Here is a 23,029-nt window from a genome sequence, read left to right as displayed (position 1 = left end):
ATTATCTCTGACCAAGAATTTACTAAAGAGATGCCAAAAATTGCCATAATTTAAACATTATGTAAATAGGGGTGTAATTTATTCTTTTATAATTCTACTTTTGTTCTAAAGCTAATGAAAGAGAAAGAAAGAACTCAGTTTTGATGCTTTCATCCAAGTTGTTTTTCACTTTTGGGAATTGCCTTAGATAGCAAAAGTAAGAATGCAAAAGGAGTCTGAATGAAGCTCCAATGGGAAAACCCCGGAGGAGATAAATTTGGAGTACAGAGTAATTTCTTTGCTAAACTGCCAACTTCCTTTACAGGGGAAACAGTCTCTTTTGATGTTTTTATAATTTAATTGACCTAACAGTTTTTTAGTGAAAATGTTGTTAAAGTTGCTCTTCTGTGCATTTTAATTTGGAAGTACTGTTTGAATACAGAAAAGTTTTGAGTTGTTGAAAGCAGTCTAAAATTGGATAAGATCACCCAGAAATTCAACTAGACAGCAAGTAACACATTGGAGATACTAGAAGAAAGCTGCTGGAACATGGTGTGTAGAAACATCCTCTGTCCAAAAGCAGTTAAAAATCGTTACAAAATTTTATAGCTGAGAATATCAAACAGATTTGGTATAGCCATTGATACGGATCGAAGCCTCATTCATTTATTATTGAAACGGAAGCATTCAGTAAGCACTGCTCTGGGCTGAGATCACTCAAATAGTGGCAGTGTCTTGCAGGCAGTTATGCATAGTATATATGTAATACCTGGAGATGTGGACTGGATTAGGCTGACTTCTGAACTCAGACAGGCTCTTTGGGAGGGTGGCTTTATAAGATAGAATCCCTGCAATTGTGTTCTGAATTGGACTGAAATAACCTTTTAATATAACCTGCATACCAGAGCACTCCAGAAAGGAAGACGCTGATCAGTAGAAATGGGATTTGTGTATGTTTTACACTTTTACACGTGGATGTCTTTCTATCATGCCAAAAACCAAGTTATGAGAGGATAACACAATAAAATGTGTGTGCAATGTGCTAACTCTAGATCAGGGGTGTCAAACTCGCAATGTCACATGATGTGTTGAGATGTATCACGACTTTTTTGCCATTGCTGGCAATCGGGTGGGCGCGGTTTTGCTATGATATATCCGGCCCGCGCGTGGGCTGGCAGTTTGATACCCCTGCTCTAGATCAACCATATTTCAGATCTGTTGTTGAGATCTCAAAGTTTTCTTTTGCTTTGGAACAAAGTTCTTCTATTTCTTTCATTCTGGAAGAGCTTTTAGGACCTTTGATAAAAGTTCTGGAGTCTTTAAATTCAGTGCAGTATTTTGGGCTGCACAGTAAATCTTCCTCAGAGGATCTTCTCTCTTTATTTCTTCATATTGTATTTTAGGCCTAGGGTTAGAATAGATTAGAGTAGGTACAAATCATGCTTTGGACTCAAGTCTCGAATCCATTTGGGCAGCCTGGAATATTCAGTCAAACTGGATCTTGTGAGGTAATAAAGCAAATTTAATACTGTTTTGTACTAATAATTAGAGGTGTGTGAAATAGGTCAAGCTCTAAACATTTTAAGCTTAAAATACATTTCAGTTTTGTCAGAAGTGTTGCTAAATGGCCCTTGAACAGGGTTAGAACACTTTAGTAAGATGAGGGCAACTCATCTGTGCTCAAAATGTTTCAGATCTGAAAGTTTGTAGTGTGTAGGATGAGATGTAATTACATTTATCCTCATTTGTGGCTTTAACCTTTTTCTTTTTAAGTCCTCTTTGTTTTCTGAATTTGATCTTTTGTTTGGTATTGGTTTTCTTTGCAGGGGAGAAGTGGCTGGGCCCCGTTCCCACATCGTCTAAGCTCTAGTTCTCAGGAGCAGTGAGAAAGGCAACCTGCTAAAATGATAAACCTCCCGTCCTTCCTACTTCTACAAGATGACTGGCATTGGAACTGGCTTAATATAAAAGATCATAGTGATTGTCTTCAAATATCATGCAAGTGTCAAGACTGAAGCTCTCAGAGCAGGGAGCTGTTATATACCCCTTCTTGCAACCACTGAGTACCAGGATCTAGATGGCTCCTAAAGTAACGAATTGTCATGGAAAGGTCCAGGAATTCAGTTCCTGGTAGAATAACATCTGGTTACCTGCGATTGATGATTCCCCCAAAAGATGAAACTGGTCACCTGGTAGTCAGGGTAACTGACAATTTCCATGCATTAGGAGTCTTCAGTATTCAGGATGCTTGTCTGCAAGAATTGTTTTCTCTGTCTTTCACCTCCTAACTCAGCCACCACAGCAATGAGCTATAAAAAGTCTAGTTGAGAAAAGCACCTGTCTGTAAAAACATTGATGGGTTACTTTTCACCATCATTTATATAATACTGCATTTTACATCCTCTCCTTGTTTAGCAGCAGCATTATTCCAGCAACTTTGTCATTAAGGGAAATAGTTTCTAAATAGGTGTATGTGAAAGAGAGAGATGCTGTGAAAATTACTGATTGCTGCCTTCTCATTCAGATGAGGTTTCATGCAACTACGGTAGTATTTCTCTCTCTCCAGCTTGCATTGTTCTTGGGCATGAGAAATTTGCTCATGTATGTATGTGCATTTGGTCAGAAAATGAATTTTTATTATCAGTTATTACTGTTTTATTTGCAAATGGCCACTAACCAAGGTAGTTGCTAACTGAGGAGAGATTGAATATCCCACCTTTTATCTATGAGCACTGATTGACTCATGATGTTCCCTACTTGTTTTCTGTGTTTCGGTGAAGGAATCAGAGGTTGTCATCAAACTGGAAGAGAAACACTGCACTCGAAACACCTATTAATTTGAATGTGTTATGATGTATGTCAGTGGTGTGTTATACATGTTTATGAGTACTAATATAACCATTATATGATCATTTGATTTGAAAGGCCAATTGTGAGGGAGGGAATGTCAATTTTAAGACAAATTCCAGTACTCATACTGATTTATTTCATTTATGTGTTATTGTCATTCAATAAATGATATAAATGATGTCCTTTACATAAATTGACTTGATAGAAACAATTTTTCATTTTCATGATGACATCATTACACAAATGGTATAGATCATTATAGTACAAATGACATAAAATCAGCATAAATTAACTGCAGAATATTTTGAAGTTATGGACTTTTAAGGAGATGCCCCAGATAAAAATTTGGTCAATGACCTCCGAAGTAATCTAAATGAGGTACTTGAATGGTGTCTGCGAAACTAAAGTTTCATTGTAATATGGAAGCTTCTCTTTCAGTTGCTTCTTACATGTTTTTATTGTTTCTTTCTTTCTTGGCCCTGGAAAACCTGTTGTATGAGTAATAACACAAAACCACTAGGTATAACTATCATTTTAAGGCATGTATTAAGCCAGTTATAAAAATCACTGCAGGTGGTATGGGACTTGAGTGCATATAGCTGGGGGCATCTATTGATTGAAAGGCAGAAGTTTATAATATGCAAATTTGCATTTCTGTGGAAGGGCTAAGTTTGAGGAAAGGGGCAAGAGATAGTTTGAGGGATGGGTTGAATGAATTCCCACTTGCTCGTGAAGAGGATTTATGAAAACATCTTGGCTCGTTGCACCATTCAAGGAAGACATTTTAAGTTGGCTGGTGCTATTTGCATATATTGCCTTTATTATTATGGTTTAAGGTACTTTCTCATCATTTTGTCCCACTTCAGACTACAGGTAATCCTTGTTTACTGACTGCCTCTTTTAACAATTGTTTACAATTACAACAGTGATGAAAATTAACTTTACAAATAATCCTTGCATTTGCAACCTTCACATAATCTAAATCAAAGTACAGTTAAGATTGTAAATAAGCCCAATCGGTTTTACGTAGCAACTACTTCACATCCAGGTTGCAGGTTCCAGTTGTGGTCTCTAAACAAGACCTACCGGTATCTGTAAGCCCCTTTCCTTTCTGTAAAAGTCCGCCCATTGATCACATTGCACTAAATGATTATCACAGCATTAGTTTTAAATGGACTAGGGCAGGGTGTCAAACTTGCAATATCACGTGACATGTCACGACATATCGCAACTTTTTTTCCATTGGTGGCAATGGGTTGGACGCGGTTTCGCCATGATGCATCCGGCCTGTGGGCCGGCAGCTTGACACCTCTAAACTAGGGGTTCAGATGGATTTGATTTCAGATTTTGAAATTAATTAAAATAATCCTTTTTTCATGGGAAATGTCTGTATGCTTATATCTAAACAACTAATAAAATGACTTGAAGGTTGGACACCAGAAGGCACTAGAAGGAAATAAATGATGGCTGCAATAAAGGAAATTTGGGGGGAATGGGCTAAAAGTGTAATCTGCTACTACAGAACTTGGAAACTGATATTGATGAAGAGCAATCCACTGAATAAAACTGAAACGAATTGGAATGTGAATTTAAAAATGATAGCCTATGAGAAAAAGATGGAACTAATAGATTTACAAATGAAACTGGAAGATGATTTAATAATTACAAATATTAAACCAGAAGAATGATGTGGATAACCTCTTTTCAATGGATTTTAAAAAAAAGGATTTGTTGGAATTGTCAAAGATTTCATAAGAAGTGACTGAGAATGTGAACAGTGACATGGATAACTTTTCAATGCTGGAATTACAAACGAAATTAGATAAAGATGCCAATAACGAGAGAATTGGTAAAAAACAGAATATGAGAAAGGAGATGTTTGGATTTCACTGGAGGGAACTAAAAAGTGTGGGGAAAAAGAAAAGAAACCACAAAATTGGTTTATTGCTCAAGATTCATATAAATGGGCTGCTATTTTTGGTAAGGTTTAGTGGATTTTTGCTGATTAGGACTGTATGATGATGTTTTAAAAACTTTATTTGAAAATGGGATAGGGGATTTGTTTAACTAGAAAATGAAATGTACAGATAAATGGAAAAGGAGAGATTCAAAAATGTTTATTAATGTATGTTATGTTGTTATTTCTGATAACCTGAATGAACTTTTGTTGTTAAGATGGAGTGGTAAAACCTTAAAGATTTGATTGTAGAGAATGTGTTTGAGGTATGGGATGAAGAAGTGATTGGGTTTTTTTTCATTTGAGAAATAACGGTAAGTTGTTGGGGTTGATTGTACTTGCTGAGGAGGAAGAGATGGTCATTTTTTCCTTTCTTCTGCTCTGTTCATTTCTTAATATATTTTTACTCTATGTCAGGGGTGTCAAACTCAATTTCATTGAGGGCCACATCAGCATTGCGGTTGCCCTCAGCGGGCCGGGTGGGTGTGGCCAGAGTGGGTGCGGCCTACTGGGTAGGTGAGGATGGAGTGGGTGTGGCCTACTGGGTGGTTGTGGCCAGCTCTACACTGTTCGCGTCAAGGGTGTCTGTGGGGGCCTGGGCAGGAGTGGGATAGATCTGAGGGTCTCTGGCAGAAGGGGGTGGGACCAGGGCAAGTACCAAGGCATGGTCCACTGGAGGAGCCTCACTGTTCCTCTCAGGCCATGTGAGGGGAGTGGGCTTATGGAGCTAAGATTGAGTGCGTTTCAGCATAGATGGCCACCACAAAATTGTACATTGGCTCCTGGCTGGCCTGGGCCAGGGCCAAGGCAGCGGGGGCCGTTCCCTCACTGTTTCCAGGATGGCTTCGCACGCCACATGAAACCACTTCGCGGGCCGCATCCGGCCCCCGGGCCTTGTGTTTGACATGTCTGCTCTATGTAGACTGTTTTCAGTTTTATTTGTGTTAATACATAGTTTTAATACAATTATTGCAAAAAGCAAATGTTTTAATGAAATAAAACACAAAATCTTGGAAACTGTCATAGGCACCTGCAGTTCTTATTTGTAAGTAGAGTCTTTTTGAATGTTTAAATCTTTTTCTCTCGCTCAATCTGTTGGTGTTTATGTCTAACATTCTTCCTAATATTTTCAATATTGTTATTGTTATTTATTTAAATTTACTGATTCCCAATTCCAGTTAATTATAGGTCATATACAAAACTACATGATAGAAATAAGTGAATGGTCTTCAAAATTTAATATTGAAAGAGAAATTTAAAATTGAATTTGCTGCAGTGGAAAGCAACTATAACGGATGGGAAACAAGAAAAGATAGTATAAAGGTAGAATGTAAGATAAATACATAGGCAAAAATTAGCTGGGTCTTAGAGTGGGAAAGGAAGAAGACAAGCTATAAAAACATCTGTAAGAGGAAATGGCTAGCCAGGAAAACTTAACTAAACTGAAAAACAGGAAAGAACCCATTGTTCTAAGGGACCCAGAACTCAAAACCAACAATTGAATAGGTCTAATATTTTATATTATTAATGTGCAGGTGATGTATGATTTAGTATGTAGCAGGAAATATATAGGAGGCGGTTGGAAAGAGTGTAACCTCATAGTACCTCAGCCAATGGGGAAAGAGGAGGGATGTGGCGGCCGGGACAGGGCTGTATAAAGAAGGGGATATTTTGGGTTGGAACTTTGGAGAGAACCAAACTTTGATAGCTTCTCTCCCCGCTTATTGCAATAAACAAAACAAAAGGCCTTCATTGTGTCTTGGCTGGTTATTGGTCAGGCGAGCTTGCCTCTGGTAACCAAGTAGTCAGGAGCACATAACATACAGAAAACATAAAAATAGGTAAAAATGTTAAATCAAACAGACAATCCAAACTAAAATAATCTAACATAACAAAATCAACAAAACATGGCCTTCCTCATAAACTTTCAGAGATTATTTTACTTTGCTGTATTTTCAGATATGCTAGCTTGCAAGAGAGCTTGCAACAACTACTGCCATTCTGTGCCTGGAAACAGAGGTGCAAACATTACAGAAAATACGTGAGGGATCTTGGTGTTATATGGTGTTTTTAGAAATTGCTCATAAAAGACGAGTTGTTCATTTTCTATTGTTAAAGTGAAATAACAGGAAACAAATAGAACTCATCTCTTAATGACATTTCATTGCGACTGTGGAATACTAACAATCCTGGATACCTGATGACCAGGAAATAAACTATCCTCAATCTAGTACAATCCAGAAGATACATTACGCATTCCCGTATTTCTCAAATCTAATAGATTGGAACAGCGCGGACATCCGAAGGTGGCGCGTGTGTGTGCAGATACTTTTCCCTTGTTGCACTCAGGCTCCCGTGAGTGTGAAGGGACTGGCGACTTCCTCTGAAGCCAGTTTCTCAACCTTGACAATTTTAAGGCATGTGGACTTCAACTCCCAGAATTCCACAGCCAGCAATGCTGGCTGTGGAATTCTGGGAGTTGAAGTCCACATGTCTTAAAATTGTCAAGGTTGAGAAACACTGAAAGCCACTTGTCGTTGTTATAGTTCTTGCTGCTGCCGCCGCCCACGTGTTGTTTCCCCGCCTTCCTCCGCATCCCAAAAGGCATCGCCGGAGTGAACTCTGGAGGGGGTTGGGTTCTGAAAGCCGCACGTGACAGACGTAAAGCGCGTCTTTGGGGTTGTGTGCTTCCCTTCGCATTGGAGACATGTTGACCCACAGGCTCTCTCTCCTTCGCTTGGCTTTCCGACGGAGCATAGCTTCTGCGCCCCAGAGCTCCGGGGTCAGCAAGAAGAAGGTGGAGTGTTTCTACGATGTCCTGTCCCCCTACTCCGGGATTGGCTTTGAGGTAAGCGCGCTGCAAAAAGCTGTATTAAAGCAAGCCATTCCCTCTTAACTTGTGTCTTTCAAATCAAGCAGTATGTATGTTGCTCGGAAGCCCTAGGGCAGTGTTTCTCAACCTTGACAATTTTAAGGCATGTGGACTTCAACTCCCAGAATTTTGGGAGTTGAAGTCCACATGCCTTAAAATTGTCAAGGTTGAGAAACACTGCCCTAGGGCTTCAGTCCGATTTCTTGCCGTGTTAGCTGCGATTTGGAGTAGGCGAGCAGTAACATTTTTGCAGGGTTTTTTTTAAATATGCGCTTATAACTAAGCGCAGTATTGACTTAGAAGAAGAGTAAATCTGCACTACAAAAGAAACGCGCTTTGATTCCTGTATTGCAGCTTCAGATGACCGGAACTTTCTTGTTTGTCCAGTGCAGGGGTAGTCAACCTTGGCTCTTTTATGACTGGCTCAGGAATTCTGGGAATTGAAGTCTACGAGTCATAAAAGAGCCAAGGTTGACTACCCCTGGTCCAGTGCCACGCTGTTTGCTAATGTGGAGATGCACGACACCAACATTGGATGATGGCCCAAAGGTGTTTTTTACCCTCCCAAAAAAACAACTGGGTTTTCTTGTAGTCTTTCTTGAAGTCCAGTTGCCTTTTTGAAAAAGCACCTTTGGGACAATCATGACCTGGATGATTGAGAATCTCCATAGACGCTGGAGATTTGCAAACGGGGCCTCCTTGCATCTGTATCTCTCAGTACGGAGTGCGCCTCCTCCCTCCTCCTGTCAGCTGGGCTGTCCTTCAGGAGACTTCCCCCAAGCTCTGTTGCCCTTGACAAAAGTTTGCAATTTCTGGATAATGTTCAGTATGCTGTAAAATTCTCATCTGGAAATACTCCTGGCTAGAAAAAAGGGGAAAGGAGCAGAGGGAAACGTTTTTTTCAGAAGAGTTGTCAGCAATTATCACAAAGTTTCTAGGACTTTCTTGGTTTCAACTTTGACCCACTTTTTCTGTGGCTGCTGAAAACATTGCAACATTTGTCAGGTCTGTTGGGACTCCAGTGCAACTAAGCTGTGTATCAATAGATAAGTCACATAAATCTGACTCTAATTTGAATTACTGGAGGTTGGAACTATTTGTGAATATGGGGTATGTTGGATGAAAGCAAATCCTGATATATATGAATATTTCAAAATATTCTTGTTGAGCAGGAAGTGGATCATCCAGTTCACTTGCGCATATCACATATGGATTCATTATATACACTAGGCGGGTATATTTGGTCTGCAAGAATCCAAGTCTAGATGTTTAGGGGTTTCTGCACCTTTTTGCTTCCATCTAGTGGTGATCCCTATTTCTGCAGTCCCTATATGGGGATACTTGAAGTGCAGCACCTTAATGTGAAATTTGGTGAGACATGATGTCAATATGAATATTAAAAAGCAGATTGATCTATTTCATAGGTCATAGTGGTCAAGAGTATTGTGCTGTGTACAGTATTCCAATCTTGTATATGATTACACAATATGGTTTCCACTACCAGGATATCCATAAATCTAATGTATTACTTGCTAACTTTATCCATTTCACCTGGGGAATATATTAAAATGAGTTTAATATGACTGCTTGCATTTCTCAGTGCAATTGTAATTCCTGCTGTGGAAGAGCTGGTTTGCAACTAAACCAAATGGGTAATTTTGTTTATTAGGAAAAGAAAGCCATGTTTACTGTGGTGTTATTGTTTCTTTATCTTGCTAATATAGATTCTTTAATTCTGTTTTTTTCCCTGTCAAGAATGTTTAATATTTTGGGTGGTTTGATGTCAGTGAGCTATGCTGCATAGTATTACTTAAAGCTTCAAAGTACTTTATTCCCATTTCAAATTACAGTTAAAGAGAGTCCTCGACTTAAGATCGGTTGCTTAATGACCATTCAAAGTTATGACAGATACCACCACCCCAGCTACTAAAATAAAGATGGGATTTAAAAAAAATAGCCACAGTTTGTATTTAATTCCTTTTACTGGATTTATATCCTAATAAACGTACACCTGATTTTCAACGAACATATTATGACCTTCTACGATAATGTAGGCTACGAAGGTGCAAGCCAAATGATAAACGTGTTTTCCTCTTAGCTGCATGTGGAGCCATTGTGGTATAATGGTTAAAAGCACTGGACTGGGGCAGGGAAGCCCAGTTTCTAGTCCACCCAAGCTATGGAAATTCTGAGTGACTTTGGGCTAGTCCTTTCCTCTCAGATCAACCTACCTCACAGAACTATTGTGGGGGAAAATAGGAGGAAAGAGTGCTGTATATGCCTCTCTATGCTCCTGAAAAATGGAATATATATATATAAAATATATTTGTGATGGCTCCCTTTTCCTATGGCAGGAGCACACCAATTCTTTTAACCTCTAATCTTACAGATGTAGCTTGACATTTTTTAGTTCTTAATATAGAGAGTCCTCGATTTTACATTTGTTTAGTGATCGTTCGAAATGACAACAGCACTAAAAATAGTGACTTATGACAGTTTTTCTCACCTATGACCATTGTTGCATCCCCATGGTCACATGATCAAAATTCAACCACTTGGCAATTGGCTCATATTTATGATGGGTGCAGTGTCCTGGTGTCATGGGGTCACTTTTTGCGACCTTCTGACAAGCAAAAATCAATGGGAAAGCCAGATTCACTTCATAACCGTATTGCTAACATAACAACTGCACTGATTCATTTAACGACCGTGGCAAGAAAGGTCATAGAATGTGGCAAAACTCACTTAAATGTCTCACTTAGCAATGGAAATTGGGGGCTCAATTGTGATCATAAGTCGAGGACCACTGTAATAATAACCCCTTTCATCTCTGTAGATTATTTGCAGGTATCGTTCCCTCTGGAATCTAGATCTGCACTTGCGGCCAGTTTTCTTTATGGGGATATTGAAGGCAATTGGTAAGCCCTTAATTGTTCAGCTAAGCTTAGATGAAGATTAGACACACTCCTGTAGCAACTAGTTACAAAAGTGGAGTTACAAAACTCTAGATCAAAGAGATTTCTCGTGTGTGTGTATCTAAAATTATTTTAAAAATGTGAGTCCCGGGTATATTCATAGTTCTTAATAAAATTTTTAGTCTCGGAGATCAAAGTTTTTAGTAGTTTTTTCTTATATATATAAGAAAATCTCTGTTATTTTGTATTCTGTGTATGTGTTGGGTATAAGTTGCTTTTTAAAATTTCCCTTAACATCTTCATTGGAACCTTCAAGCTTTCTAAAATATTAATATCGTGGTCTATTTTTGAAGAACTCTTCAAGTGACTCAAAACCTATATTGGATTGGCCATTTTAAACCTTAGTTTAACACTGATAAATGCACTTCCCCCTTTTTTTTTATGCCTGGTCCTTTAGTCCCCTCTAGTGTTTATTTGCAACATTCAAAGAATCTCAGTTCCTAATATGGATTTAATTCTGTTCTTACTAATGTATTATTTAATTATATGTGTTTTTTTTCAAACTGTAAATGTTCCAAATTCCTTCCTTCTTTCCTTCCTTCCTTCCATCCATCCATCCATCCATCCTTCTTTCCTCTGGCTTTCTAGTCTGTTGATAACTTTCTTAATTTTTTTTCCCTTTTTGTCAATATATTGTTTTTAAATTCTTAAAATCTCTATTTAAAAATCCTTATATCAAAAAAAAAAAGTAGAACTCACCAGGAGTCAAATTAAACTTGTCATTTTTGAGGGTCTCTGGAATCCATGAGATCCTTAAATTGATCATTTAGAAATTAGAAATTAATAATTAGAAATGAGTGCAGATGTATTATTTTCCTTTTTAAAGGCTTTGCTGGGTTGAGAGCAAGATCACAGCTGATGCTCAATCCGATTGGGAATTGCTGCTGTCTAGTATGATTTGTTCATAGTTAACTGTGGACTTGGCTATTCTGTAACAACGAATTTTGTTTGAATTTCTTAAAAGTTAAAAAAAATATATAATTTCATCTCTCTGCTAAAATTAAGTCTGCAGTGTATTCAGGTTTCCATAATCCTGTCCAAACCTAGAATATTAGCTTCCCATACTTCATTGGATGGGAAATAAAACACAAAAAACAAAAGTAGAGATTTACTATTGAAATTACATTTTGTGAATTGCTGTCTTTTGCAACAGGGAGCCAGCCTCCAGCAATGCTTCCCAAGAAAGGAGACTATATACTAAAGGATGCCATTCGAATGGGAAAGTATTGCCAAGTGCCAATAAATTTACCAAAGGATTTCGTAAACTCTGTGGTAGTGAAAGGTAATGAAAGAGATTGTTTTCTCCAAATTGGTGCCAGTTAGGCATTTGGGAAATGATGGTTTCTGCCCATGTGGTAGAAAACTAATCAAGGAGAGAAGCAACCTAGAACTAAGCAGAAACTTCCTGACAGTTAGAACAATTAACCAATGGAACAACTTTCCTCCAGAAGTGGTGAACACTCCAACACTGGAAGTTTTTAAGAAGAGACTGGACAGCCATTTGTCTGAAATGGTATAGGGTTTCCTGCCTGAGCAGGGGGTTGGACTAGATGACCTCCCAGGTCCCTTCTAACTTTATTATTATTATTATTATTATTATTATTATTATTATTATTATTATTATTATTATTATTATTATTATTATTATTATTATTATTATTATTATTATTATTATTATTATATCAGGAAGTGAAAAGTCAAAAATGTCCTTTTAAAAGTAAGGGTGGGTTTGTCCCCCCTCCCATCAGCATTTATACAGCTTCTCTAGTGCACTTTTGTGTCTGTCTCTGCTGCCTACAGGAAGTCTGCCTGCCATGCGTTTTATCACTGCTGTGGATATAGTAGAACCTCAGTTTCTGGAGCCTGTTTCTAGAGAACTCTGGATGCGCCTTTGGTCCAGGGTAAATATTGAGCTCTTGCACACATATGCATCTCTCTTGGCATTTCTGGGGACCTCCAGAAATTTATTCTTTAAGACCCATTTAAATGAATAGAGCAGTCTGAAATTTCAGCTATATCTAATTTTTCTCTTCATTCTCTCCCTTCTGTTTTGGGTAGATTAAATTGGGGGAATTGGACCTATTTTAATCTTATTTCATTAGACAAAGAAATCAGGCCAACAAAGGCAATTGTTGTCCATCATGATTTTGGTTTACTTTTATTTTCTTATCTCACTATTTCCATGACCCACCCTATCCATAAGGTTTAATAATCAGTTGCCATATTTTTTGTTTTTCCAGGATGAAGACATAGTTCAGCCAGAAAGTATATTAGCAGTAAGTACAAGCTCCTCTTCTCTTGCTCTTCTCCTGCAGGTGGTTCAGATGCAAAAGGGCAGGTTTGTGCTGCTGGCTGGATAATTTTGAAAGAAATTTTAATTGGGGAGTGTTTACATGCCTTCCCTTCCCACTCTGCTCTCCTGAGTATGGAACTCTTGTACTCTAGAATTTCCTTTGGGAGCAGTATTGCTGTCAGTGAAGACTATCCATGCATGAGCGACCTTGTGTGGCTTCGTTGTCTCCCTCAGTTATTAATTCTTTGAAGGGTGTAGAAGTGTTTAATTCTTTTAACATTGGCAAATCGGGAGAAAATAAGTTTGTCAATAGCGTTATCACTAGGTCTGGTGCATGGAAATGCAGTTTTCCTAGGTCTAAGGTTATCTAAAAAGAATTAAATATGATCTATGGCTTATTTTTCTAAAGTATTGTGTATTATTTAATTTATATGGGGGAAGATCTCAAGGTCAATAAATACTCTGCATGTTGAGTGTCTCAGGTTCATTCCTATAATCTTTAGGCAGAAAACTTTCAGCCTAACACTCTGGAGACCCCCAGAGAGAAGAGGAAAATTCTAGCTAAATGGACTAATCTTTGAACAACAGTTACAAAGAAAAATAAAAAATAAAATCCGGAATCTGGTAGTACTTTTACGACTAACCATTTTTAAGAAAGGGCCTCAGCTTTCATATGCATTCCATGTATCATAAATTGCAGCTGACAAAAACTTAGGCTTTTTCATAACATTTGTTGCTCAGAAAAGTTGCTATCAGACTCCTTGTGATTGTGAACTACTATAGATTGTCATCTTATTGTTGGAATAAAGAAAGAGAACATTGAAAACAAGGAATGCCTTGTTTATAGAGGTTTTAAGTATTTTAGTAGTTAAGGATAGAAATTACGTGATTACCAGGAAACTGAAAAGATATTGAACAATTCCAGTTGGATCATAGTTTAGTATGTTCACTCTTTGCTAGGGCCATTTGCTTTCCAGTTCAATTATGAACAAGAGGTAATTTTGTAAACCTCTTTGTTTCCTTTATAGTATGTCAGGTAGTTTATATGTATCTCAGTGTGGAAAGCTGAGGTTTTAATGCAGTCAACCTGGGCTACATCTTTAGGATATTTGTCTTTTTTGTCAGGTTGCAGAGAAAACAGGTTTGCCCTCAAGCAAAAGCCAGGAGCTTCTGAAAATGAGCACTTCACCTGAGGTGAAGAATCGCCTGAAAGAGACAACAGATGAGGCTCTGAAACTTGGGGTAAGGGGCAATGTTTTATGAAATACACTTTCCAATCTGAAGCTGAAGCTCAAATACTTTGGCCACCTAATGAGAAGAGAGGATTCATTGGAAAAGACCCTGATGTTGTGAAAGATTGAAGGCAAAAGGATGAGGATGGTAGAAGATGAGATGGTTAGATAGCGTTGACTCAATGGACATGAATTTGGGCAAACTCTGGGAGGCAGCGGAGGACGGGGGGACCTGAGAGGGGTCTATGGGGTCGCAAAGAATCAGAGATGACTTAACGACTGAACAACAACAAATCTTCCAGGCAGTCTGTTTTAAAAAGATGTGGGATCTTGGGAAGCTAAATTCTTATGCTCTGAAGAGCAACTTTGTTGGATAATGAAATCACTTTAGAAGACTTGTATCCCGAGAGCCTTCTGGCTTGTTTTTCTACATTTTTGTAGGTATTGTCCAGAGCTAGCATTGAACTATTGCTTCCAGATTCATGAATAGCAGGGCAGATGGGCAACTTCATTATTGTTATTAGTTGTGAAGCCGTGTCCGACCCATCGCAATCCCATGGACAACGTTCCTCCAGGCCTTCCTGTCCTCTACCATCTTCTGGAGTTCATTTAAGCTCATAGTAATATAACAATAGCAGTATTAAGGTGACTGTCTGTTATTTCCCATTGTGTTATTTCCCAAAACTGTTCCATGCACAGTTGATGATGACATTTGAACTGACGTGAAATAATGCATAAATTCTGTTTTATGACGACTGATATATACTTGTGTACAACATTACTGCAGTGAAAAGCAAGTGAGCATAAGCCATATTTGGGCTAATGGGATATAAGGTTTCCTTGGCACAATCACACAGGTGCTTCTTAATCTCACTTAAGCTTTATAGTTTAAGCTAAAATGCGTCAGCACCTACAGAAGTACAGAGAGTTGGGAAATACTATTCAGAACTGTGAAAAACAGTGATACTCAGAACAGTCAAAAAGCTGACAAAAGGCAAAAACTTCCTAAAGTTGGGAGATTTTGTAAAGCATGACAGTTGATCTATCTTTCCTTTTACGGCTTTTGATCTGTTTTCTCCTCATCCAGGCAAATAGGTGAATTTTGATGGTATTTGAACACGTTTCCCTACAAAATAGCATTGGTGTGCAGGCACAGGACAATTGGACCCATTTCCCAGTTCTTCGATGGATGGGTGGAATCAATAATGTGCAATTTTTAAAAAAACTTTAAAAACTGTCCTTGGGAAATGCCAATTAAATATGTAACCACCTAATACAGAAGCTAATTGACACATTTGAACTCTTCTGGTTTGCATCTGTTACCATGAATTAGTTAGATGAAGCAGAATTCTCTATTTATATCTTGTGTTGGTTTTTGCAATAGGCATTTGGAGTGCCATCTTTTATTATTGAGACTGATGGAAAACCCCAGCTTTTCTTTGGTTCAGATCGTATTGAAGTACTGGGAAATGCTTTGGGTGAGTGTTATTAATATTTTTGTTGAGAATTATTGAGTTTTCTTTAGGTTCCACAATGGACCAACACATTACAAAAGAGGATTTTGTTTGCTTGTAGCTTCCATAAAGAAATGGAAAAAAGAAAAAGAAAAACCTTGAATGTCCTAGGTTTTGGGGAAAATATTTTGCTGCTATTAATATTTAACAATATGGAAGTTGTTTGCCATTGCCTTCTGGTCAATTTTAAACCTGAACTATTTTTATTAGGTATATTATCAGGAAAATATGATAAAGAAAGTGTGTATTTAATGTTGCATGTATTAAGAGCAGCAAGAATAGTATTTGCTCATACTGGAAAAATGAAACACCATCTGAAGAGGAGATAATCAAGAAAATACTAGACTGTGCAGAAATGGATAGACTTACACTGAAGATTAAAGAAAAAGAAGACACAGAATATTTTCAAATATGGGATGTATTTTATCAATGGCTGAAAAAAACGGGTAGAGATTAGGAATTTAATGTGTATTATTAAGTAAAACAAATGGACCCAGACAACACGTTGTTTACTAAGCACTCATGAATTGTAAATGTAGAAAACTAATAAAATATTATTTTTTAAAAAAACAGCTCGGTATTATCCTACTCTATTTCTGAGGACCTTAGAAGGCATATACAGGTAGTCCTCAACTTACAATAGCTCATTTAATGACCATTCAAAGTTACAACAACATTGAAAAAAATGACTTATGACCATTTTTCAACACAACCCTTGCAGCAGCCTGTTGGTCATGTGATCAAAAATCAGAAGCTTAGCATCTGACTCATATTTATGACATTTCCAGTGTCCCAGGGTCACTTGTTCACCTTTTGTGACCTTCTGATAAGCAAAGTCATAAAAAGCCAATTCATTTAACAACTGTGGCAAGAAAAGTCATAAAATGGGGCAAACCCCACTTAACAACTGTCTTGCTTAGCAATACAAATTTTGGGCTGAATTGTGGTCATAAGTCAAGGACTGCCTGTATAAGTGTTGTGTTTACAGAATACTAGAGAGAAAGAAGAGAGAAATATTATCTCTGACCAAGAATTTACTAAAGAGATGCCAAAAATTGCCATAATTTAAACATTATGTAAATAGGGGTGTAATTTATTATTTTATAATTCTGCCTTTGTTCTAAAGCTCATGAAAGAGAAAGAAAGAACTCAGTTTTTTCCTGACTATTGATGCTTTGATCCAAGTTGCTTTTCATTTTTGGGAATTGCTTTAGATAGCAAAAGTAAGATAGCAAAAGGATTCTGAATGAAGCTCCAATGGAAAAAAACTAGAGCAAATAAATTTGAAATACAGAGCAATTTCTTTGCTAAACTCCCAACTTCCTTTACAGGCAAAACAGCCTATTTTGATGTTTTTATAATTTAATTGACCTAATAGGAAGACATCAATCTATTTAAATGGGATTTGTGTATGTTTTACACTTTTACACATGGATGTCTTTCTGTCCTGCCAAAAATCAAGGTATGAGAGGATAACACAAGTAGTAAAATGTGTGTGCAATGTGCTAACTATAGATCAACCATATTTCAGATCTTTCATTGAGATCTCAAAGCTTTCTTTTGCTTTGGAACAAAGTTCTATTTCTTTAATTCTGGAACAGTTTTCAGGACCTTTGATAAAAGTTCTGGGGTCTGAAATTCAGTGCAGTATTTTGGGCTGCACAGTAAATCTTTCTCAGAGGATCTTCTCTATTTCTTTATACTGTATTTTAGGCCTAGGGTTAGAATAGATTAGAATAGGTACAGATCATGCTTTGGACTTAAGTCTTGAATCCCGTTGGGCAGCCTGGATTATTGAGTAAAACTGGAACTTGTGAAGTAATTAAGCAAATTTAATACTGTTTTGTACTAATAATTAGAGGTTTGTGAAATAGGTCAAGCTCTAAACATTTTAAGCTTAAAATACATTTCAGTTTTGCCAGAAGTGTTGTTAAATGGCCCTTGAACAGGATTAGAACACTTTAGTAAGATGAGGGCAACTCTTCTGTGCTCAAAATGTTTCAGATCTGAAAGTTTGTAGTGTGTAGGATGAGATCTAATTACATTTATCCTCATTTATGGCTTTAACCTTTTTCTTTTTAAGTCCTCTTTTGTTTTCTGAATTTGATCTTTTGTTTGGTATTGGTTTTCTTTCCAGGGGAGAAGTGGCTGGGCCCTGTTCCCACATCGTCTAAGCTCTAGTTCTCAGGAGCAGTGAGAAAGGCAACCTGCTAAAATTATAAACCTCCTGTCCTTCCTACTTCTACAAGATGACTGGCATTGGAACTGGCTTAATATAAAAGATCATAATGATTGTGTCAGAACCCATATATTATTAAAGAGGACTCTTCTATTTCTATTTCTTCCATTACTCTGGGTCCTGCCATACTCCTGAAGGGGAGGGGGGGAAGACGTTGCAGACTGTCTCTTTGTTTCTTTCTATCGCTACAATGTATACCTTACCCTATTCTGCATATTTGCTCTTTGAACTATTTCTCCTTTGATGTTACCTTGGGGTGAGAAACGAATGTGCCTTCGGCCATCTGGCTTATCTCCTGTTTCGGAAGGGAAGGCGCGAAGACCCAACAACCTCGCTGGGAGTCTGGGAAAGACTGATGTTATCTGCTCCTTTCCCACAATGGACTTAACACATGAGGATTGGCCAGTTCAAACTGACTGGATGAACTATTGGGGTGGGGTTTGCTTGGGATTCTTTTAACCTATTGATCTGAGTGGGAAACCCTCAGATCCTGCTTATTATGCCTACTATCAGCTTCTCCTAATAAAAGTTCCCTTTGGAAGAAACTGCTTCCACAAGTCCTGCTTTCTTAGGATGAGGTTTTGAAGTGGGCCCTGAGAGATTGTCTTCAAATATCATGCAAGTGTCAAGATAGAAGCTCTCAGAGCAGGGAGCTGTTATATACCCCTTCTTGCAACCACTGAGTACCAGGATCTAGATGACTCCTAAAGTAACAAATTGTCATGGAAAGGTCCAGGAGTTCAGTTCCTGGTAGAATAACATCTGGTTACCTGCGATTGATGATTCCCTCAAAAGATGAAACTGGTCACCTGGTAGTCAGGGTAACTGACAATTTCCATGCATTAGTAGTCTTCAGTATTCAGGATGCTTGTCTGCAAGAATTGTTTTCTCTGTCTTTCACCCCCTAATTCAGCCACTATAGCAATGAGCTATAAAAAGTCTAGTTGAGAAAAGCACCTGTCTGTAAAAACATTGGTGGGTTACTTTTCACCATCATTTATATAATACTGCATTTTACATCCTCTCCTTGTTTAGCAGCAGCATTATTCCAGCAACTTTGTCATTAAGGGAAATAGTTTCTAAATAGATGTATGAAAGAGACGTGAAAATTACTGATTGCTGCCTTCTCATTCAGATGAGGTTTCATGCAAGTACGGTAGTATTACTCTCACTCCAGCTTGCATTATTCTTGGGCATGAGAAATTTGCTCATGTATGTATGTGCATTTGGTCAGAAAATGAATTATTATTACCAGTTATTACCGTTTTATTTGCAAACAGCCACCAACCAAGGTAGTTGCTAACTGAGGAGTGATTGAATATCCCATCTTGTATGATGTTCCCTACTTGTTTTCTGTGTTTCAGTGAAGGAATCAGGTTGTCATCAAACTGGAACAGAAATACTTCACTGGAAACACCCATTAATTTGAATGTGTTATGTATGTCAGTAGTGTGTTATACATGTTTATGAGTACTAATATAACCATTATATGATCATTTGATTTGAAAGGCCAGTTGTGAGGGAGGGAATGTCCATTATAAGACAAATTCCAGTACTCATACTGATTTATTTCATTTATGTGTTGTTGTCATTCAATAAGTGATATAAATTGACTTGATAGAAACAATTTTTCATTTTCATGATGACATCATTACACAAATGGTATAGATCACTATAGTACAAACTACATAAAATTAGCATAAATTAACTGCAGAATATTTTGAAGCTATGGACTTTTAAGGAGATGCCCCAGATAGAAATTTGATCAATGACCTCCGAAGTAATCTGAATAAGGTACTTGAATGGTGTCTGCGAAACTAAAGTTTCATTGTAATATGGAAGCTTCTCTTTCAGTTGCTTCTTACATGTTTTTATTGTTTGTTTCTTTCTTGGCCCCGGAAAACCTGTTGTATGAGTAATAACACAAAACCACTAGGTATGATTCATTTTAAGGCATGTATTAAGCCAGTTATAAAAATCACTGCAGGTGGTGTGGGACTTGAGTGCATATAGCTGGGGGCATCTTAGCTTGTAAACATGTTTTAGTTGGCTACTGAATAAACTCATTTTCCAAGTCAAGACAATTCATTCAATCATAAGCTAATCAAATTGGCTGGAGTTCTATATCACACACAAGCTATAGAAAAGCTAAGCAGAATTAACATGCCAGTTCAGCCTTTAAGTACAATGCAAACTTTTGTTTATTAGATAACCTTTATTGTCATTTTTTTTACTGTGGGCACAATGGCACACATCAAAAATGAAATTTAGTTGCCCGCTCTCAAAGTGAAACACATACATGACACACACCTAAACATACTATGAACAACATACGTATAGACCCACACCCCTACATATATGTAGCAAATAAATACTGTCCATCTTGAATATATAACGGAAGGAGGAAGTTTGAGAGTTCGCAAGGTTAATGCTGTATGGAATGAAACTATGGCTGAATTTGGATGTTCTGCTACGGATACCACAAAGCCTCCTTCCAGAAGGTAACAAGGAAAACAGGTCGTGAAGAAGATGTGTAGTGTCCCAGATAATCTTACGGACCCTGCTCAAGCAATGCTTCTGTGCTATGTCCTGGGAGGGAGGAACTGCCAATGGTCTTTTTGGCCATCCTCACCACTCTCTACACCGCCTTCCTGTCTGAAGCAGTGATACTACCAAATCAGACTGTGATACTGTATGACAGGATTACATCTTTAAAGTTAGAGATCTTCAAGGCTGCAGATGAATTGTACGTTATGAGTTGCTTTGGGGCAATTGGGGGCCATTGCAAATATGTTGGAATGCTTTACCAGATAACAGGATGAGACATTTTGTCTGTAAAATCCTCCTTGTGCCCCTGGTAATTATATTACTTATATTTACTGCTAAGGATAGCTCCCTTAGCTTTTTTTTTCTAGTCCCAAATTGCAGGACTCCTAGATCATACAAAAGAGATGCAGTGGCACAGTGACTTAAAAGACTCTGGAGTAGGTCTGTAGTCCGGCAGTTTGAACCCTACCCCTGTCACTTGCCTCAGCTACCTCCAATCTAGCAATTCAAAAGCATGTAAATGCAAGTATATAAATAGGTACCACTTTGGTGCGAAGGTAACAGTGCTCATTTCACCACATGCTCTGTGCTGCGTGATGTCATGCGGTGATTACCGTGGAAATGTCTTTGGACAGTATTGGCTCAGTGGTCTAGAAACTGAGATGAGCGCCACCCCCTAAAGTCGGCTACTGCTAGCAGAGTAAAACCCACAGGGACTCATCTTTATCTTTTTCATATCTTACAAAGCTCTCTGTGCAAACTGCTAAGCCATGAAAGCAGAGGGACAGATTGGCAGCACATAAGTCTACAGGCCTGTAAGGGACCTTGTGTGTTTAAACAGCAGAGTGAGGCCATTTATGAAGGACAGTTTAAGAAACACGGTTATTTCTTGGGCACAACCAAATATTTGTTTAAATTTGAACATCATTTATAAAATACTAGAAATGTTAAAAGTTGGTAAAGAGTGGCATGATAGAAATTTGTTAAAATGTCTGAACAAATTGAGATACCGGTAATTGTATTAATAAAGCAGGAAAGAACATTAAATTAGTAAGACATACTTCTAATCTTTTGTGGTTGCTTTAGCTTCAAGGTCTATTTAAGTAAATGTCTTTTCTCAGGCATTTTAAGCTGGCTGGTGCTATTTTGTATATATTGCCTTTATTATTATGGTTTAAGGTACTTTCTCATCATTTTGTCCCACTTCAGACTACAGATAATCCTTGTTTACTGACTGCCTCTTTTAACAATTGTTTACAATTACAACAGTGATGAAAAAGTAACTTTACAAATAATCCTTGCATTTACATATCTGTAAAGCAAAGGAAAGCTAAAGTAAGATCATAAATAAGCCGAATTGGTTTTACTTAGCAACGAGTTCACTTCCAGGTTGCGGGTCCCAATTGTGGTCTCTGAACAAGAACTATGTGTAAGCCCCTTTCCTCTGTGAAAAATTCCACATTGCTCTAAATGTCTCTGTTCATGCTTCACTGCTTTTTGCCAAATGCAGTAATTGAGCAGTAAAGAATAATATTGTAAAATAAATGATTACATGGGAAATGGAGTTGGAAAGGAGCAATTTCCACTAATAGATACCAAGTATCCCTCCAGAACATAAGGCAAATTGAAGCGACTTGTATAATTTGTTGTCAGGGATTCGTTTTAATTCGGTATCCTGCCTGGAGGATACATGAGACAAGTGACATTTTCAGTGATGTCATTACGTCACTAGAATAACTAAGATCAAAATGTTTCTTAATTGGGGGGAGGTGAGGTTAACGAGAGTTAAAGTGTAAAGAACCATTTTGCCCCTAATCCATCCCAATGGAAAAATTAAAATTTGCAACATAAAATAGACAAGATGTCAAAGGTATCTTATGGTTTACAGATTGCCAGCCATGGTCTGTACAGGAGGCACTGACATTTTCGTAGCTTGAACCCTAATTTATAGGCAGAAGATAGAGAAATTGGTAGCAAATGCTTTTAGTTTAATGTCAGTTGGTAATCTGCCACAAGTCTGTTCCCATTTGTATTTAAGAGTTTTCACCAAGGCATTATTTGGTGGAATACATTGCTACTAGGGCTGATGAACTCCCATAATTAAACATTTTAGGTGAAATGTTGAAGTGTTGACTAAGCTACAGATCATTATGATTCTAGGCCTCCTCCTTTCAATATGGTGAAACCTTAGATGTTTGTTAGCTTTAAACAAAAAAACAACAACCCTCAGGAGTGAATTGGTCACAGTAGTCTTTTATTGCAAGCCCAAGACACCACAGACACAAAAAGCATTGGACAAGGAGTCATAGATTCACATTTACAGGTTTTGGTTCTTGATGGCACAAAGACTCAGGAAAGAGGGTGGCAGTGGTACAGTGAAATATTTAACAGATCTGAGGAATCTGATGAATAATGAAACAAATACTCTTTAACTGTCACACACACACATGCTCTTTGGCACTATGTGTCCTGCCCATGCTGCATAATGCAGCTCTGATGTTTTATGAACCAGGCATAATCCTGGGAGCACTAAGATATATATTCCTCTTACGTTTTTGAGGCCTTCATGCT

The 23,029-nt window shown here is 37.8% G+C and overlaps 2 protein-coding genes across 2 annotated transcripts in view; both read left to right on the top strand.

Annotated features, from left to right (window-relative positions):
* LOC107289973 (glutathione S-transferase kappa 1-like) overlaps nucleotides 1–3,022 on the top strand; it is a 12,942-nt gene extending 9,920 nt beyond the window's left edge. Inside the window, exon 7 of the mRNA XM_015818804.1 lies at nucleotides 1,806–3,022. Coding sequence (XP_015674290.1) covers nucleotides 1,806–1,849 — 44 coding nt within the window. The 3' untranslated portion in view covers nucleotides 1,850–3,022. The remainder of the gene's footprint in view (nucleotides 1–1,805) is intronic.
* Nucleotides 3,023–7,422: 4,400 nt separating this feature from the next.
* LOC107289971 (glutathione S-transferase kappa 1) lies at nucleotides 7,423–18,351 on the top strand. Its single transcript, XM_015818802.1, has 8 exons — nucleotides 7,423–7,634; nucleotides 10,495–10,576; nucleotides 11,787–11,915; nucleotides 12,434–12,534; nucleotides 12,874–12,909; nucleotides 14,052–14,168; nucleotides 15,543–15,636; nucleotides 17,810–18,351. The coding sequence occupies exons 1-8, from the start codon at nucleotides 7,494–7,496 to the stop codon at nucleotides 17,851–17,853; spliced, it is 744 nt and encodes a 247-aa protein (XP_015674288.1). The 5' UTR covers nucleotides 7,423–7,493; the 3' UTR covers nucleotides 17,854–18,351.
* Nucleotides 18,352–23,029: the final 4,678 nt, after the last annotated feature.

This window comes from Protobothrops mucrosquamatus, unplaced genomic scaffold, assembly GCF_001527695.2.
Source record: "Protobothrops mucrosquamatus isolate PMUCROS unplaced genomic scaffold, P.Mucros_1.0 scaffold791, whole genome shotgun sequence".
NCBI lineage: Eukaryota > Metazoa > Chordata > Lepidosauria > Squamata > Viperidae > Protobothrops > Protobothrops mucrosquamatus.
This window is presented reverse-complemented; position numbering and strand designations above follow the sequence as displayed.

Bases quoted from the DNA above. Each gene is read 5' to 3' on its own strand.
- LOC107289971 (XM_015818802.1), top strand. From the start codon at position 7,494: ATGTTGACCCACAGGCTCTCTCTCCTTCGCTTGGCTTTCCGACGGAGC. The intron at 7,635-10,494 runs GTAAGCGCGCTG...TCATCTCTGTAG, and splicing joins ACTCCGGGATTGGCTTTGAG to ATTATTTGCAGGTATCGTTC. The intron at 12,535-12,873 runs GTAAATATTGAG...TTGTTTTTCCAG, and splicing joins GGATGCGCCTTTGGTCCAGG to GATGAAGACATAGTTCAGCC.